Source organism: Lagopus leucura, unplaced genomic scaffold (genome assembly GCF_019238085.1).
Source record: "Lagopus leucura isolate 7727_CA_CO unplaced genomic scaffold, USGS_WTPT01 Super-Scaffold_100009, whole genome shotgun sequence".
In the NCBI taxonomy this organism is placed as follows: domain Eukaryota; kingdom Metazoa; phylum Chordata; class Aves; order Galliformes; family Phasianidae; genus Lagopus; species Lagopus leucura.
Window position 1 is genome coordinate 398,232 of NW_024962266.1, and position 20,100 is coordinate 418,331.

A 20,100-nucleotide genomic window follows, 5' to 3' on the forward strand; every position below is an offset into this window, starting at 1 on the left:
GGAGGTAATGCAGTAGCTTTGTGTGTAGGTGTGCCACTTCAACACCCTGCTGACCGCCACTGCGGTAAGAAAGCCCTTGACCAGGCCACACTTCACCCCCAGGTTGTGGGTGTGCTTGCTGCATCCTGCAGTCACTCTTCTGGCTTGGTGCATGCTGCTCACAGTGTGCAGGGGAATAACACTCCACTGGGAGGTGATGAGACCAGTGGGACAACTTCTGGCAGCACCGAGCTTAGTCTGCTTTGGCTGTTCATCCTCATCTTACCTGGGTTTCTCCCACAGCCACACATCTTCATGCGTATTTTTACTTCTCTGGTGACTTAGGACCAGTAGGAGCTCAGCACTCACCACCACACTGTCCCACCTCAGAAGGAGACAGGGAGAAAATAAGATGGAAAAAAAATCTTGTGGGTCTTGTGGGTTGAGATAAGAGCAGGAAGATCACGCACCAATTACTGTCATGGGCAAACAGATTTGGCATAGAGAGATCAATATAGTTGGTTGCCAATTACGTACTAGCAAACTAGAGCATTGAAAACTAAATCCAGCTGAAAACATCTTAGCTCCATCCACCTTCTACCTCCTCCCTCCAGATAGCACAGAGGAGCAGGGAACGGGGTTCTACAGTCAGTCTGTAATTCTCCATCTCTGCTGCTCCTCTGTGGTCTGCCCCTGCTGCACATGGGGTCCCACCCATGAATGCCATTCTTTCCGAACTGATCCCATGGGCTTCCCACAGGCTGCGGCTCTTCAAGCACTGCTCCAGCTTGGGTCCGTACCTTGGGATGTAGTCCTTCCCAAACTGTTCCACATCATGTCTGTACACGGGACCCACCCTTCTGGCGCTGCTCCAGCACAGCCGCACAGGCGGCAGCTCGCCCAGCCCTTCCGTCCCACCGCTGCTCGCCCAGCTCTCTCCACGGCTGCAACTCCTGCCTGGGGCTCCTCCTGCAGGCCACATCCGCTTGCTGCACCGTGGGCTCTTCCATGGGTTGCAGGGGACGACCTGCTCTGCAGCTGGAGCTGGCTCTGCTCTGATACAGGGCAGCCTCCCCTGCTACCAAAACCTTTCCATGTAAATCCAATACTACTTTTCAAACTGATTCCACTTTGCTCAAAAGTTTCCTGGTATTTCCCTGGTTAATATTTAATTTGGCTGACGATTATGTGAAACTGTTCGTTGTTACCTTCTCCTTGTCAGTTTTGAGCAACTGTCAGCACCAACTGATAAGTCCAGATCTCCATCTCCAGATGCTCTGTTCATGCTGTGTACGGTCACATTCTCAGCATGTCAGCCATTGTTATTGAGGCTGTGCTTTGGAGGCTTCTTCCTTCCCTATGTAATATGGCCAAATCTAACTGATCTCTTGTGAGCGCTTGGATCAACAGAACATGTTTTCTTTATTTTTGAGATTTGTGGTTTGTTTGGTTTGTTCTAATCTTCCATCAGTTTTATACCCAGGCAGTTTCAGATAATTCTTTTTAAAGAATGGTGCTCCCAAAGCTCTGAGCAGTTGGGTTGTTCCTCTAGTGAGAGACAAGCAGAAAGGACGATAGGGGAGTCTGAATATTGACAGCTCTTCTGTGTGAACTGGTTTTTTATGGATCTGCATACATTTGACTGTGCTTCTTAATCTTGAAATCATAGAATCACCAAGGGTGGAAAAGACCTCCAAGATCATCCAGTGGATGGTTACATCCACCTACAGTATATCTCTACAAAACCATGTCCTTTAGTACAACATTTAAGTGTTTCTTAAACACCTCCAGGGACAATGACTCCACAGCCTCCCTGGGCAGCCAACTTCAGCACCTGAACGCTCTTTCGGAGAACAGATTTACGTTCAACCTGAACCTCCCTTGGCACAACTTGAGGCCGTTCCTCTGTTCCTATTACTAGTTATATGGGAGAAGAGCCTGACCCCCACTTCGCCACAACCTCCTTTCAGGCAGTTGTAGAGAGCAATGAGGTCTCCCCTGACCCTCTTGTTCTCCAGCCTAGACAATCCCAGTTCCCTCAGCCGCTCCGTGTAAGACTTGTGCTCCAGACTTCTCACCAGCTTAATTGCCCTTCTCTGGACATGCTCCACAGTGTCAAAGTCATTCTTGTAGCGAGGGGCCCAAAACTGAACTCAGCACTCGAAGGTGTGACCTCACTACATAGGGACGGTCACTTCCCTGCTTCTGCTGGCTGCGCTTTGCTGATACCAGCCTGGTTGCCATTGGCCTTTGTGGCCACCTGGAAACACTGCTGGCTCATGTTCAGCTGAGTGCTGACCAACACCCTAAGGTCAATTTCTTCCACACAGTCCTGCAGCCACTCTGCCTTAAGCCTGTAGTGATGCCTGGGGTTATTGTGGCCAAAGTGCAGGACCTGGCACTTGGTCTTGTTGAACTTCATCCCATTGGCCTCAGCCCAGCTATCCAGCTTGTCCAGATCACTCTGTATGGCCTTCCTACCCTCAGGCAGATCAACACTTTGTCCCAGCTTGGTGTCATCTGCAAACTTACTGAGGGTGCACTCAATCCCCCCATCCAGATCACCAATAAAGATATTAAACAGGACAGGCCCCAGTGCAGACCCCCAGGGAACACCACTTGTGACCAGTTGCTAGCTGGATTTCACTCCATTCACCACCAGTTCTGTGTAGCCTGATATACTCAGGGGCAGATGCAGAGAGGCTGGCATATATTTATATTTATATTTTTATATATAAAGCGCCTATCACCTGATTGATAAACATTCTTTGGAACCATTTTGATGGCAGGGGTAAGAACAGGAGTCAGCCTGTCAGAAACTCAGCATTTCTGTTTCCAACCAATTGAAAAAAAAATTAAAATAAAAGCCACAAGACTTTGCTGCCATCCTGGCTGGCAAGGGAATCCTTTACAGAAACTCTGCAGAGGGCAGCTGGCTGAAGTTGGGAAGTGGGTGATTATATGTCCCTTCTTGTAATATTATTTCTTTTCTTTGTCACAAAAGCATTACTGATGCAGCCTAAAATATTTTAAGTGAACTTTCCTCATTTTCTCTTTCTTTAGTGAATGGAAACTGGGGGCCATGGCAAACATGGAGCCAGTGCTCTGCTTCTTGTGGCGGAGGAGAGCAGACCCGAACACGCCTGTGCAGGAATCCTACCCCGCTATATCATGGCCATCCTTGTCCTGGAGACTCCTCCCAGATATCCAGGTGTAATAGTCAAGCATGTCCTGGTGAGTTCATTTTCTGCCTATGTGTAATGGGAGTGTTGTGAAAGACTGCTGCACTCCTAATAAAACTGGCTCATTTTCTTGACTTACATCTCCTCTGCAACTGCCACTGAATAAATTTGTTGTTGTTGCAACCTGTTATGCAGCAGTGGTGTATGCTCTTAAATAATTGCTGCTTTTCAGAGATGTGGATATAAGGCAGTTCCTATATTACTGTGCATGTATCTCAGATCATATATGAATACCACACTGTTACCTGCAGGTTGCGAGCTTGACTGTTGCAATTAATGTAGTAATATAAGCAGAAATACCCACATGGGCAATGTTTCTGGCTTTTCTGTCTCCCATAATATCAGCCATGGTGCTTTTTTTTTTTCCTTCATTCCTTTCCTCTCTTGCACAGGTGGGCCTTCACGTGCCCAAGGCAGCATCATTGGAAACATTAACAATATTGAGTTTGGAATTGCTTTCCTGAATGCCACAGTAACAGACAGCCTGAACTCTGAATCTAGAGTAATACAAGCAAAGATTACAAGCATCCCTCGGAGCCTTGGTAGGCTTTTTACTACTTTTTATCACTTTCATTTTTTCTAGAACCAGGTTGAATTCTGTGCAGTGCTAGTTTTCACTACTTCATTTTATCAGGGGTCACTGGAGAAACTGATCTAACTTTTCAGACCAAGAGAGGAAAAAGGAATCTTCAGTACTTATTAATATTAATATTCTAAGAATATCTGTACATCCTCTGAATTTTTCATAGTTTTAATCTTATGAGTTACTCACATTTTAGATTATATTCTTATTTTGGCTTCGTAGTCAGCTCTTGCTGATGGGGGGAACACTTAGCCTTGGGAAAAAGCCCTCAGATATTACATTGGATTTCTTTCAGGTCCAGCACTAAGAAAGCTTGTTTCTATTCTGAGCCCAGTCTATTGGACAACTGCAAAAGAAATTGGAGAAGCAATGAATGGATTTACGCTCACTGGCGCGATATTCAAGAGAGAAACCCAAGTGGAATTTGCAACAGGTTGTTACCTGTGATGCACCATCTCTTTCCAGCAAACGTGATAGATACGGCATCCCTTTAAAAGAATCTCATCACCAGTGCTGAATTTTGATTCTTAATGCTTATGCTGCTATTTTCTGAATGCCTGTGGCTTTCAGAGTTTTAAATACAGCAGTACAGAGCTTTAATTGGGAGCACATAATGCTTATGTGATAGGCATGGTATGCTTTATAAAAATATTAGCATGAGATAAGTGGTCAAGCGATCCAATTCAGATAGTCCTTGGCTTACAGGAGTCCCTAGTTAGGATGCTTTATAAATCTGCATGCTTTTAAAATTCACAGGAGAGGTTCTGCGAATAACTCACATTGCCCGGGGTTTGGATTCAGACGGAGCCTTACTGCTGGATGTTGTTGTGAATGGCCATGTTCTGCAGCTGCAGCCACTAGCTAATGTTAACATGAAGGTAAAGCCACTCTCAGATACCAGCCTTTTCTCTTTCATTGTTGCACACTTCCTCTCTCATCTGTATTAAAGAGGTAGGCATTAAGTCCTGACAACTGCTCTACTGCATAACTTATTTAATACCTAGTTTAGTTAACAGGTGCTAACATTGCCCTCAAAAGCTAAAAGATGCCATCACAAAAGTAGGAATGGTCACTCAAGATTTTTAGGTGTTAGAAGGGGAGGCATGGAACTGTCTTTGGGGCCACGTACCACAGCTAGGCATGTTGAGTGAGGCTTTTAGTAGAGCTGTGTGTCTTTTAATAGAGGTGTGTGTCTAATGCCTGCCTGATTTTATGGCTTTTCTGGATGATGACATCAGCTCTTTTATGCCATGGCACCCTGCAAAAGCTTCAGAGTGTTATTTGTTTGCAGTTGCAGTTGTACATAGTCTGTCAGAATGCTTTTGTGGCTGATAAAATTTTAAGAGATTACATCATAGGGCATTTTGTGTACCCTTATCTTGCGTGCTGTTGTGGTGCAGGTTGGTAACAACATGCTCTCCTCTCTGCCATAGCATCAAAACTTTATCTTGTGCTGATCTATTTTATGCAAAACAATACTCTTACACAATTCCTCTGAAAGAGGCAGAATATTCAAAATTGGCTTTAAAAAAGAAACATCCTCAAACTTCCTCAGGAATGATGGGAGAGGATTGTTTGCATGACAGTCTCACTCCTGAGTTGTTCTACCTCTCATTTCTAAAAGGTATTCTAAAAGTAAGGTATTTCTAATAGTAAGAAAGCTTCTGTCACTGACCTGTACTCCTAATACAAAGGGATTGGTTTTCTACCTTGTTCATTCAGTATAAAGCATAAAGAACATTTTGCTTGCTATTATGCATGCTATGAAAATTTTGAATTAGAATCAAGGGCTTAATAACTGATTTTACTGGGAAAGAAAGATTATTCTTTAAAGTTGTTTTTATATAATTGGTACTTTGTTGGTAGGTAACCAGTTGAAACATATCCCACAGTGCAAAAAATATATATCAAGTTTTCCATATTTTCATACATTGCTGTAAGGAGCTGTTTATTTAGCATGTTTTCATAATCTGATTTAGAATACAAAAATATTTAGACTTCAAAAGATTCTTTGACCAATCTATTTAGTTTTTTGTAGTATATTCTCTACTGTAACTTCCATCATCAGGGTCATCAGCCTGTTTCTTATCAAAGGAAAAATAACAGGTGCTGGTAAGATTCAGCAGGCAAATTAAGGGTTAAAAAAAAAAAAAGACATGTTCTGTGCAATACATTTTTTCAGCTGTTAAGAGAAAAACAATTTTTGGAATGTATCATATACTCCTTCAAAATATGAAGAGCACAGTGTTGTTAGCTGCACTCAGTGGCTGATATTGGCTGTTTCAGGATTACACAGAAGACTACATTCAGATCGGCCCCGGGCAGCTGTATGCCCATTCCACTCGCCTCTTTGCTGTGAATGGAGTTAGTGTTCCCTACACATGGAACCACACTATTACCTATGATCATACTAAAGGAAAAATGCCTTTTTTGGTGGAAACGCTCCAGGCTTCCTCTATCACAACAGAGTACAACCCACTGGAAGAAACTTTGGCTTTTAAAATCCATGCTTCCATTTCAAAAGGTATTGTTCAAGTCTGTTACAAAAAAACAGCAATAACATACTGATTTACTAGCATTCCCTGTCTTTATTCTCAAAGCTGGTTATGGCTTTGAAAGAGGAACTGCTCACTCAGTTAACTTTACTGTAGATTCTGGGACCTGTATGTCTCATTAATAAGCCTATAGATTAACATGTAAAAGCTCCTGCATTTTGCACTTTCTGTTCCTCTGCAGTTCCCATGGATGATCTCAGTTTGCCATTGCTGATGTTAACTCCTAGCATGAGCAGTAGCTTCAAACAGGCAGCCTCCAATATTCTCTGTTTCCCTGTGTGTACCTTTCCTTCCCCAGAATGTCCCTCTCATTTCCCTTTTGACTAGAGGATGATGTTGGTAGGGTTTTACTTTGCATAGTTGTTCCAGAGGATTTTCTTCTTGCTCCAAAGCCCACACGGATGTAATTTGGTAACAAGGCTACAGAGGCAGAAGAACATGGGATATTTTAACCCCTTTAGTGTGGAGTTTTGCAAGTCTGAAGATTGTTCTTCTAGAGAAGTATTTAAAACATACAGAAAACACGATGCTGAGCTCAGCTTGAAAACTTTCTTGATACTCTGTGAAAGTTTTTAAAGGTGGATGAGATACTGTGCCTGGTGTGCGGTTATGCAGTGCTGGGTGGACACTGCTTACATAATTTACTAACCCTGCTGCTGCCTGAGAGGTAGTGAACTCGTGGCTCCTTGGCCTGAGGCACTAAGCCTTGTTGCTGCCCACCATTAGCTGCTGGCTTCCGCTGGCCTTTTACCTACAAGATTTGAAGGAACAGAGCATATTCATGTGGGTGAGTCTTCCTTAGAGAAGTCATTAGTCAGTAGAGTGACCCATGTTCTTCTTGTGCAGTACTTAAGCATGTTTTTTATTTCAGCCCAGTATTTTTCAAATGAAATAACTGCCTTGTTTGAAAGTAAACAAGGCAGTGGGACTGCCTATTTCAGTCTTTCAAACACAGTAAAATAAGGTTTTTTCCCTGTTGCCTGGCTATGAATTCACTAAGGAGTTTGAAAGTCAAATGAGATTTTCTTTTCCATTAAAAACAAATAGGCCTGATAAAAGGAGGTCTCCAAAGCAAGTTATGTCTATGTCTAAATCTGGCCATGCTTTTAGAAACTGACATTGTATTTATTTTCTCCAAGAATTAATATGCTGCATTTTAAAGAATGTCATCTTTATTGGATCATTTTTTCAAGGTACAAGTGTAGAGTAAAACACGTGTGGATTTCTAGCAGGCTCTTTGAGAATTTTCCATTGGTAAGATTTTTCCTGTTGATAAGAGTATGTACTTGTGTTCCTTCACAGTGAATTTTAATGTCCAAGAAGAACAAGCTATCCTGAAGGTTTGAGGATCCTTTATTCGTAACAGCTGGGCTGCAATTCCTAATATTAAAGGATTTTCTTCATAATACAGCTTTATTTTCATCCACAAGTAACATGTGCTTCTTTTACCATACAGGAGATCATAGCAACCAGTGTCCTGCTGGATTTGAGTTGGACTCATCTGGGCCTTACTGTACAGGTAATGATGTGACAAGTTTAATATGAAATCAGGCAGCAGTATCTTCTTTCCTTTTATTCAGAGCTCCTGTGCATTCAGTGCACATTCCAGGAAGTGGAAGCTGCCACCAACAGACAGGTGTGGGCCCACAGCTCAGAAGCAGTTCCAGGCAGCCTTCCATCGGCATTGTGATGCAAAGTGGGACTGCTGAGCAGCTGTGCAATGGAGCACTCTGTGAGGAGAGGGATGAGCGCTGACAGCCTAGAGAGCAGCCCACTGAAAACCAGCTGTTGCTTGGGTAGCAAATGTGAAAAGAAAGTTATGAGCTTTTTAGCCATCTCCTGTTGGTGACTGGTGACTGGCCATGTTTGCTTCAGGGAGCAGTATTTGATACGGTTTTGCGGACTTAATTCATTGCCCCTCAAAAGTTTAAAAATTAATGGAATTAATAAGGAAAATTTCCTGATGGAAATTTTAAAATCAGGAAAGCTGAAAATACAGCTGCTAAACTATTTTGGAATTTCAATATTTTCAGTAAAAAAGTATGTGTTCAAAACTTGTAATACAGAAAATGTAACAATCTTGGCAAGTCTGTTTAAGAAGTCTAAATCGAGCACTGAGTTCCATCTGTTCTGTTGCAAAGAGATTGTATGAAAGAGACTGTGTCAAACCTTCATTACCACAGCAGTGACCCATCCTGCAGATCGACTGCAAGCAGGATCCCGAGAAGCCTATTGAGTGCCATCTGATAAAAGCAAGAAGCAAAATCTTAAATTAGACATGAAGGCTCTACTGTGTGTGAATTCTAGTCCCTCTAATGTATAGTAGTGAGATGTAATAATGGAGGCTTCAAGGGGTTGGTTGTTGTGATTATAAGTGGAAATTCTATCATAGCACTTTCATACTCTTATTCCCAGGTTCAGGCCTTGCTCGCTTTCTCAAAGTGCCCAGGGATGACAGCATGGTTTCCTGATGTGTGTGCCGGCAGCTAAATAGTGTAGCTCTGCTGACTACTGGGACTCTGGCCATGCAAGCAAAGGATGTTTGTGAGCTGTAATGTGGGCATGCTGCAAAAGCATTCCCATGTTGCTCTCACAGTGCAGGAACAGAGTGGGAGTGGCAAGGTGCTGAGGACAGCCTGGTATAGAGGAGAATGTGATGCTGAGCTGTTTGTGAAGCTACCTAAGTGCTAGCTCTAGCCTGGGACACACAGACATACAGACAGCTCCTCTGAATGTCACTGGTGTTATGTCTTGTTCTTGTAAACATTTTTTCAAATGTTTCCCTCCTGCAGATGAAGATGAATGTGCTGTGCGAAATCCCTGTTCCCACACCTGCCACAACGCCATGGGATCCTACCACTGCTCCTGTCCAAAAGGCCTCACCATTGCTGCAGATGGAAGAATGTGCCAGGGTAAGGGGAGCAGCCGTGGGCAGGCAGGATACAAAGAGCCTCACAGTATGTTAAGCATGGAGAGATGTTTTCTTCAGGCTGGACCATTTGGTCATTGTATGATTGGTGTTCTAATTATTTGACTTATGAATAGATTTGCAGTCACGTATTTCACAGTCGCTCAAGTTCAAGACGTTGCTCTGTCTGTGTGTCATTGTGCCACGGTGAGGTTTACAGCTTTTCTTTACCTGCAGATGTTGATGAGTGTGCCCTGGGCAGGCACAGCTGCCACACCGACCAGGACTGTGAGAACAGCGCTGGCTCATACCGCTGCGTGCTGCGCTGCAGGACCGGCTTCCGGAGGGCGGTGGATGGGCTCAGCTGCCAGGGTATGGCAGAGCCTTGACTTTTGTGTCAGCTGAAGTGAACTGAATCTTTCATGTAACTAAAAGTAACTTTTTGAAAGACAGATCTCCCGCTGAGGTGTCTTCAGTAGATCTTCAGTATTAGCAACGTATTTTAGGAATAAATTAAGATCTTGCTTGTGTGTCCAATGTGCACCTTCTATGATGACACGACACAAGAATTCACTTCTGAATGTAGCATAGTAACTAAGCTGAAAGCTGAACCAAAACCCAGTTTATCTAAATGATGATAAGGAGACTCACAATGATGACATTAATAGTTTGTCTTTCCAACAGATATTAATGAGTGTCAAGAGTCCAACTCCTGTCATCAGCATTGCTTCAATACCATAGGAAGTTTCCACTGTGGTTGTGATCCAGGATACCAGCTGAAGGGCAGAAAATGCATAGGTATGAATCAGTTTTGAAATTTCTTTCCCTCTTCTCAATGGAAATAGTTAAACACTTACTTGTTCCTATATGCAACTTTATCCAAACCCTTTGTAAATGTAACTCAAACTCAGAATGACATTTTTAGTATGTATTCTTGAATTTGTAAAGCAGCACTGAAATCTAGAGGAAGAGGGAACTGAGCTGACACAAATGTGCATGAAATGCTTCCAAATGCATGGCTGTAGTATGATCACAACTAGGTTATGCTGTTCTTTAGGAATTGAGCATAAGGAGTTCATTTCCATTCCTGCTTTCTTCACTTTTATTTTTTAAATAAGATATAAATGAATGCAGGCAGAATGTATGCAGGCCTCATCAGCTTTGCAAAAACACCCGTGGTGGCTATAAGTGCATTGAGCTGTGTCCAAATGGAATGACCACAGCAGAAAACGGAACTTGTATTGGTGAGTAGAAACCTAGTGTACTGTATGGTGTTGGTAAGCACAGGGACAACAACGGATGGTTTCTGAAAGAAGTCTTTGTAGTCCATTGCCAATTACTAGAATTTGCACATGTTAAGGCACTGACCTTTTGATTTGTGGGGACATAGGCATTTAAATTTTCTTTATATTAACTGATGACTAGAGAAATGGACATATCCTTACCACTTCCAAACTTTCTAGATTATATTTATTTGGACAGAACAGCTACAAGAATTGGAAAACTAAATTAAAAGTTTTGAAAATTAATGGAAAAAGTAAACACTATACAGTTGAAAAATTTGCACATCTGCTCAAAATCTGCTTTCAGATTGTGGAATGCAGATTGTTTCACAGATCTGTAGCGTGCTGTTACAGAGTAATTGCTGATCATGGTACCAAGTGAGAAAAGGCTGTTCAGAGGCCAGATCTATCTAGAGAGCCAAACTGCCTGTGGTTTAGCTGCATTCATTACACATTAAGGAATTTAAAGCTGTAGGAACTTTCAAGAAAATATCTGCTGCCCTGTTGCTTGCAGACATCAATGAGTGCCATGACGGAACCCATCAGTGCCACTACAACCAGATCTGTGAGAACATGCGAGGGAGTTACCGCTGTGTATGTCCAAGAGGGTATCGGTCACAGGGAGCTGGAAGGCCTTGCATGGGTAAGCTGCCCAGCCATGTTGTCGTCACCTGTTTGTTGCTGATACTTTTGGCTGTAGCATCCAACAGTACTATGCTACTTGAAGACTGCTACAAAGATAAATGTGCTTTGGACTTTGAACTTGCTATCTAAAATGAAGTGTCCCCATTAAATAGTCAAAACTAGGTGATTCCAAACTGAGATTGCCACATATCCGTGCTTTCAAAACAAAGTGTACAAGGGCTGTGGGTCTCAAAGGCACTGACAGATGGATGGATCTGGCAAGCCAGTGCTCTATAGTAGGCTTAATTTATAAAAATCAGAGCAGGTTTGTTAGTTGATCAGAGAAATGTGGTTGGCTGTACACTGACTGCATTGATTCACACCTGGAACCAGTTGAGCAGTGGACAATGTGGAGAACACTCAGAGGAAGTCTGTTGCAAGACGCATGACATACCCAGAGCTTCCCTCTGCAAATAGCCATCACAATACCCTGTCTGACTCCAGGAATTAGGTTTTCCCGTACGGACAGAGCAGAGGATGCTGATACTCATTTATCTCTCATCACACTCCCTGTCTGACTTGGGTGGATCTCCCAAGAGAAGGAGGGATCCCCACAGGCACAGGAATGCTGACCATGTCACTACTCCCCTACACTATCTATGTAGAACCCTGGCATTAAAATGTGCACCCACACAAACACAGTTTCACAGATACTGCCATAAATCTAATGTGAACAGCAGGAGAGTCTGACCTATGATGTCAGTGCAAATGCGCAAAACACTTCCTCTGGCATTTCACAAACCCTAGCACAACTCTTAAGAGCATTTCAATTTATAATGTATGTTTTCAGAATATTTAAAATTCAATAGCTGATCCTGTCTGACTGTAAAGATTTATAAATGAGATATGTGATGCTTGGTGGAGTCAGTTCCAGTTGGTCTCCCATATCGTATCAGAGAAATGTTCCTTTGTAATGACTTCTTCGGGATTAGTTTTCATAAGTGATAAATAGCTGGTCTGGAAGCTGGGATTTTTTTTTCTTTTTAAGTGCCTAAGATTTTGGACCACCAAAAGCCAGGCTTTTTTTAAAGATTAAATTGCAGACGGAAACTGTTTGGCTGCAGACCAGACAGTTGTCTCTACTAAAATAAAAATCAATCCCGAACTCTTTAATGTATATTAAAAGTATTTAAATTTCTTACAGTAATAAGTTGCATAAGGTTTAGGTTACAGGTTTTCACAAAACTCCAACAGCTGTCCTAAAGCCTTCTTCTAAGCAGCAACCACTGAAAGCTCTCTCTTAAATTAAATTAAGTATAATGTTTGTGCTCCTTTGATTTATTTCTTTATCTGTTTAAAGTATGTTTGAAATATGTATGTGAAAATATTAGTTCACGTGTTAATGAAAAGCAGGTTTTATTGTAATGCTTCCAGCACACAGAACACACAGAGGAGCTGGAAAGTCCCAGACTGAAACAGGTGATTTGCACGTGACTCCTTCCTGTTCCATTTCTGCTGTACATAGAGTCATTTGTGCAACTGATCACAGTTGAATGGGGAAAACACACACACAGATGCAGAATATGCCCAATTATCCACACTGTAACAGTTCTGTGAACTGTATTGTACCTGTATCATAGATGGAAGGGCATCATCAAAAGCTGTTATGCATACAGGACATGCAGGACTATCCAGAATTGAAAATCAAATAATATTCATAAAGAAAACTAGAGAATTTAGCTGTTAGTTTCAAAACCATATTTCATTTGTTCTTGTAAATATCTAGTATTTATGATGCATGATCAGAGGGATCCTGTCCCAGGAAGCTTTGGCTTACCAGTCCATAAGCGATCTCTTTTCACAAGGATGGTGGTGCCATGAATTCAGATGGCTGGCTGCATTCAGTTTTGTTGATATTGCATAGGTTGATCCTACAAAATAAATTGCTCTAGTTTGTTTTTTTTTACCTATTAGTTGTTGCCTTATTAAAAATGAAGCTTTTTTCTTTACTTGACTGTTATACCACTGACAATGTAACAGATATATAATGTTCCAGTTATGAGTTAATGACATTGGGTAATACTGCAATGCTCTGCAGTGGTTACCCCGAATTTCTGATTCTCAAAGCATTTAGTTGTTAATATTAAAAAAAAATTAAATATGTAAACACTTAATAAAAATGCATTCTAATATTCTCCTATGTTTCTAAACAGCATTACTTTTAAAATACTGTTAGCACGTGGTTTACAAGCAGTGCTCAAAATATGCTCAGAGAGCATATGAAATGATAATGCTAGTTTAATGATGTTTCTACAGCAATAATTTAGATGTAGGCAATTTCCAGTAATATGAGATAGTTAAACTGTTACTGAGTGACTGTTAAAATAAGCTTTAAATTCTAGTTAAAAAAAATACATGCTAATTAATAGACATGTATCTTCATATTGGGTTATTTCTGATCACTGTGGAGTTGCATGTTCCTGCTTTGGTTTTAGAGATTTACTGCTCAGGTTGGTCACCTTATTTTGGGTTACAGCATGTGGGAAACTGAACTGAACAGGGATAAATGATTCCCAAGAGAAAGAGAAATAACTCTGTTTTTTGAATGGTATGAAATTCATAAGTACCTTAATACATTCTAAGTCTCCAGACTCACAGCTGGAAGGAGCAGCAGCAGCGTGGCAGTTAGCACGCAGCCAGCTGCTCCCTGGGCAGCCCAGCAGTGTGCCCTCCAGGCCGTGCTTTTCCCCAGCAGGACCACAACCCCAGCAGTGCATCTGGAGCTTCTCAATCCCAGTCTGAATGACCTGGGAGTTTGTGCTTCTCAGGACGGCCTTGTGTTAAGTGTCCTCCTTTGAAAAAGGAGCTTCTCCCACTCAGCCTAAGAACAAAAGTAGTTCTGTAGTAGTTGCAAACCCTTAATATTTAAACACTGAGCAGCTTGGGACCAAGGGGTCACTTGCTTCTCAGAGTACATCTCTGGTACCCAATGTGTATTTCTCTCTGCAGTCAGCAGCAGTCAGGATGTCACACAGCTCTGCTGCTGCAGTAGCAAGGGAACTGATCTGGCTCCTTTCCCTGCAGTCATATCTTACCTTCAGAGCACATAAGGCAAGGCCCTCATTGGATTTTTATGTCCTGTGTGAGCTGTTTTATGTCACAGGTAGCAGTATAGGAAGAATGAAGTTGTGTTCATGGACAGGATAGAAAACCTGCCTGCTTGGCATTTGTGTTCTTTTGTATTTTACTGCCTTCAGGATCTCACTTTTGCTCCACAGACTGAGATATTATGTATGTGTATATATATATATATATATATATATATGTATATGTATACATATGTATGTATGTATATACACACACATATTGTCATGTGTTGTTTTATCTTGTTTTTTTCCTTCCCACATGGTTTGTTGCTCTGGATCGTGGCACGTGAGCAGACATTAATGAATGTGAACAAGTGCCTAAGCCCTGTGCATTTTGGTGCACCAACACCCCTGGCAGCTTCAAGTGTATCTGTCCACCTGGACAACATTTATTAGGTGATGGGAAATCTTGTGCTGGATTGGAGAGATTGCCACATTCTGGTGCCTATTACAATGTCTATAACTATGCTCAATTCTCCCCTATGAGAGACAACTATCAACCTCAACAGTATTACAGGCACTCCTCAAACCTCTACAGCTCCTTCTCAGAGTATAGGAACAGCAGAATACCTGTCTCCAGAACTAAAAGGAACATTAGAGAAACTTGTCCTGAAGGCTATGAGGCAAGAAATGACAGATGTGTAGGTAAATGTCAGTCATGTCTATGCAATTCTCTTGCTTTGGTCCTTATTCTTAGGCTGCCTTTTCATATCTGTTAGAGGCCTATGGTCTGTGGTGCTCTGTTATTTCATATTACCATGTTAACTACTCAGCAAGTTATGCATGTCTTTGTTTCTTGGGCAGGTTGTAGCAAAAATGTTTTCAAACCTCCTCCTTTAACCTCATGTTTTAATTGTGCTGCTTGTCCTGTTCTCTTTATCCTGATGATGTTAGCTCACCTTTGCAAATTTTCTCTCACTTAAAAAGCACCAGTAGGGCCTCCACCTTGGGGATGCTACTCATGTCAGGCTCCCACTTATGGCAGTAGTAGTCTGGATCAAAAAGGCTTAGAATAAAGAGTGTAGAATTGAACGTACTGAGACAGCGCTGAGGTTAGTAACTGCAATGTGGGTTGCATAAGCAGAAGCAACTAGTGGATAGAGCCAGTCATAATACAATTCACTGAACAGTAGAGACAGATTGTATATAAACAGACCAGGAGTTCATCTAGTCAGCAAGAGCAGTGCCGTTTCTGTGTGCATGATGAGGAGGGAAGAGCAGTTGAGGTAAGAGGCACATTCTGCCCCAGCTTTTATTTATTTACTTAAGAGATGTGAACTCTTAAGTACTCGTAAGACCAACAGGAAACAAAGGTGTATGGAACATCTCTTGTTCACTGAGCTTACTTCTTGCTATGTGAGCATCTCTGAGGTTTTTCACCAGTACTGGAATGCTAATTCAGCTCCTCTTGAAAGGTAAAAGGAATAATATCCTGCACTGTTTGTTCATTAACTGCTCTGCACTAGCTGTTCAGAAATGAAGTTCAAGAAAAATCTTTTTTTTTTCCACCATAACTCATATTGTGAGTATCTTAAAGATAGATAAATCAAATTACTCAACAATTTTTTGATAATATAGTTGAGTTCAAGACTAAGTGTAGCACGGTTTAGGTCTTAGGAGAACTTTTTCCAGCATGTTTAACAGCAGCTTGTGGTGTTATAAGTGCCTAAATCTGACATGTATGCCATCATAGAGAAGTGCAGTGTGCTTCCCGGATAAAACAGTGAGCTGAAGCTGGGTTCTAGCCATTGGAGCTATTCCTATAATTATACAGCAATATACAACGTTGAAAAATGTGAATGCATTTTTATAAATAATAATTACAGATAGGCAGAGATCAGATTAATTTTGTATTTACGTTGCAATAACTTTTCAGTGTGCTTATGAGTACAGCATGTTATGGGTATAGCTGTTAAATGGAAGAACTTGGACTGCAGCCACTACTGCCAAAAATCTATGGTCCACAGCCCAGCTTCCAGTTCGAGTTAGTGAGCACTGTTGTTAACTCTGCTTCATTGGAATAAAAATGGAGATTTAAAATTTACTGTTTAATGTGAAAAAGACACCCGCAGAATGCTTTCATTTCCAAGAAGGATTTATGAGTAGAGAACCATAACGACTTGATAACACACTTAAAATTTCTTCAGTCACATCTGTTTCTTTTTTCTTTTTGCATTTTTATCGAGTGTAACCCCTATAAATCTGACAGAGAAGGAAGAAGCAAAGACCTGATTCACTCTGTTTCAGTTATGCAAGTCTGAATGCTTGCACATGGCAGTAACTTGCAGGGGAGTTCTGCTGCTCTCCTGAAGTAAACAGACATTTCAAAGGAAGTACTGATTAGATGTGATCTCTATCTGAATCACGTTAGTCTGCTTTGAAAATTTTAAATAGCGATCTGCTATTTATGTGTTTGAGAGGGAGATTTAAAAAAAAAAAAAAGGGTAAAAGAGCATTTAAAGAGCATTTATGAATGGCCTTTGTGGATAGTGAGCTTAATTCAGCATGAGAGTGATCAGTTTGGAAAGAAAAAAGCTTTGCCCTAGGAGGGATGAACTGTGAGAGCAATTCCCTGATTGAGGGCCTGTTCTAAAGTGAGAACTGATCCTGGCTCTTCCCAAGCATGTTACCTAAAATGTAATTATCAGGCAGCTCGGCATCCTGGGGCAAGACTGTACCCCTGTGTCCTTTGTGGGTTTGTGCAGCTCGCTCATCCCCTTGTTGCTTGAGCTCCATATCTGAGGGAGAGAGACTTATTAAGGCTGCCAACAAAAGAGGCAAAGCTTTTAATTCCATAAAAGCTACAGGCAACAGAATCAGGTAAGTTAGGAAAGGTTTGCTAGTTTTAAACATTCAAGCTCATTACCAAAAGCAAAAAAAAAAAAAAAAGATTCCCATGAGTTGCACCGCCTCTTCTGACATGCTTTTGTACAGAGATAGAACATCAGCAATCCTGTTTATGTTTTCGTGTTTCTTTCTGACAGACATTGATGAATGTGATGCCAGAGATACATGCCAGCATGAGTGCAGGAACACCCTGGGAAGTTACCAGTGTGCTTGTCCTTCTGGTTATCATCTTATGCCCAACGGCAAAACTTGCCAAGGTACAGAAATCTCTTTGAAAGTGCACAAATGTATTTGTAAGCAAACGAGTTAGAAATCATGTTTGGTGTTTGTATTAAGCACTTGCTGAACTTCTTTTCTAAGTTACAGTGTTCAATATGTCATGTTTTTATATCTTACACTTCAACACTTAATAAAACATCAACAAATTAGACAACTGCAACTTATTATTCTCTGATGTTTCCTCACAAGCACCTTTAACTCCATACAAGCACACAACAGCTCTGTAGTCAAAACCAACTCTATCTGTTCTGGTAAATAAATAAACAAACAAACAAACAGATAGACAGATAGATAGATAGATAGATAAAGTTAGACTTTTGATGTACCAAAAACATCTACTAATTTACCTCTGTTGGAAAGACAACTGTATTTGATGTTGTGTAGTGGTTATAGGGCAGCTAGCACAATACACTGTCCTACACAGAAATGAATTACCCAAGCCAATAAATGCAAGTCATTGCAACTAGTAGCTTCACTGCCTCCAGGAGCCAGGCAGGGCTCTGAAGGGTTCTGTTCTCATCTGTGTGTAGAGGTACCCGCACTCCCTCTGCCATCTACTCATTTTGCTGATCCAGCCACTTCTTATCTTTCTTAAATTCCACCCAGAGCCAGCTACTGATCATGTACCTGTTTTCTTTCCCCCAGACATTGACGAGTGCCTCGAACAGGACACTGACTGTGGAGCAAGCCAGATGTGCTTCAACACGAGAGGGAGCTACCAGTGCATAGAGACACCTTGCCCACCAAACTACCAGCGGGAGCCTCTTTCTGGGTATGCTGATTTTTCAGCCCTTTTGGTCTTGTTTTCCCACACACCCCAAGCTCACATGCTTAGCATCATAACAAGGAACTTTATCTAAGTCTAAGCGATATCAGTTACGCTTATTCTTGCAAAAAAAGTAAAGCATTAAAATGGATGATTATAATTGGTTTACAGAGAGCAGCCATATTTTGTGCTTCCTTACGAAACAAAACAGGCGGGTCTGGTGGGTCTGGGTAGAATCTTTCTATTAATTCAAATGGAAATAGCTCCAGAATGGCTTCTTTTGAATGAGCCCCAGCAGGCTTTGATCCTTTCTGCTGATTCAGCATAATTCCTTTCTCAGCTGTGGGGACTAATTTTACGTCTGTTCTCCAGCTTACTTCTGTAAAGGATCAATAAAGACTGCACTGGATTAGCTCTTTTGAGAAGCCCAAATTTGCGTACTGCAGCATGATAAATAGGGAACAACTTCAGCCCATATAGCAAGTATGGGAACACAACTTGACGTGCTCTGTTTTTTCCCAGGTTCTGTCTCAAAAACTGCCCGGCCAATGATTTGGAGTGTGCCCTGAGTACCTATGCCTTGGAATACAAATTTGTCTCCCTCCCCTTTGGCATAGCTTCTGGTCAGGACTTAATCCGGCTGGTTGCCTTTACACAAGATCAGGTCATGCATCCAAGGACAACTTTCTTAATGGCAGATGAGGAGCCAACAATCCCGTTTGCCCTGCGAGATGAGAACTTGAAAGGAGTTGTGTTTACCACCAGACTGCTGCAAGAGCCGAAGACTTACCGTGTGAGAATCAGAGCCCTATCCTATGGTGTTGATGGAAACATCGAGTATCAGACAACTTTCATTGTTTATATAGCAGTGTCAGCCTATCCTTATTAAACACACAAGCTACTTCAGAGTAATCACAGTATTTTAACCACATTCATACATGTTGATGGGTTTTACCACTTCAGACGGATCCTACTGTCTGCCTATGGTTGTGAACCATGTATCTTGAAAATGGTGCTATGCTTTTTTTTTTTCTTTCCCTAGGGCTACTCATACAGTTCTATTATTCCAATTCTAGAGGAAAATCCGTGGCTTTGAGGATCTGCTACTACTTCCTATATTTATTACACCGGAGCAGTCATTTTCCACAGCCGAACAAAGTAAAGTATGAGCTGATGAAAGTATAGTCAAAAGCAATTTTCAGCCTCAGTTAAAAGCAACTGAAGAAATGCTAACTAGAAGAAATACTAGTTTCAAGTGTTCTGTGTATCTTAAAGGTTGCTAAATGTGTTACTGTTTTAGATGTATTAGATTTTTTTGTATCAAATACCTGATAGAATTAGGACTGTACATATATTATGTCACGTGCTCAGAAAAAAAAACAAATACCACTATCATGGTGCCAGTGCTGAAACACGATATTAGTAGTTTCTTTTTAGCTGAAGAATCTACCATAGAATTTGGAACAGGTAAATTGTTCTCTGTGCAATTTTAGGGATGTCAGTGTGGCTTGGAAGAAAAAACAAACGACAAGGTTTCTTCTATTTTATAAGCAGGTATTCTATAACTTTTCTTTTTCTTTCTTTTTTTTTTTTTTTTTACCTGACATTCTGGTATAGCCATTTGTATAGCTCAAAATGTCCATTTCAGTACTTCCAAATCAGTTAAATTTTTTTGTTTGTTTGTTTTTGCAAAGCTTTCTTCCAAAATACATAGTAAGTTTGCTTCAATAATGTCAATACACTGTACACAAGTAATTTTGCCAAGATGTATTCTATTTTTATGGAAATGTATATATGTTTTTTCTATGTTTATTTTCTATGCAGTATCTCAAGAGTGTTTTACAGTTAAATTTTCATAAGAAGTACATTGCCAGTATGTTGGAAATAA

General features: G+C 41.2%; 1 protein-coding gene across 1 annotated transcript in view; it reads left to right on the forward strand.

Annotated features, from left to right (window-relative positions):
* Positions 1-20,100, forward strand: part of HMCN1 (hemicentin 1) — a 185,812-nt gene extending 165,712 nt beyond the window's left edge. Inside the window, exons 93-107 of the mRNA XM_042873540.1 lie at positions 3,043-3,213; positions 3,614-3,763; positions 4,100-4,237; positions 4,561-4,682; positions 6,091-6,328; positions 7,816-7,878; positions 9,152-9,271; positions 9,505-9,639; positions 9,952-10,065; positions 10,386-10,511; positions 11,065-11,193; positions 14,615-14,965; positions 17,305-17,424; positions 18,092-18,218; positions 18,735-20,100. Of these exons, the coding sequence (XP_042729474.1) occupies positions 3,043-3,213; positions 3,614-3,763; positions 4,100-4,237; positions 4,561-4,682; positions 6,091-6,328; positions 7,816-7,878; positions 9,152-9,271; positions 9,505-9,639; positions 9,952-10,065; positions 10,386-10,511; positions 11,065-11,193; positions 14,615-14,965; positions 17,305-17,424; positions 18,092-18,218; positions 18,735-19,101 (2,471 nt within the window). The 3' untranslated portion in view covers positions 19,102-20,100. The remainder of the gene's footprint in view (positions 1-3,042; positions 3,214-3,613; positions 3,764-4,099; positions 4,238-4,560; positions 4,683-6,090; positions 6,329-7,815; positions 7,879-9,151; positions 9,272-9,504; positions 9,640-9,951; positions 10,066-10,385; positions 10,512-11,064; positions 11,194-14,614; positions 14,966-17,304; positions 17,425-18,091; positions 18,219-18,734) is intronic.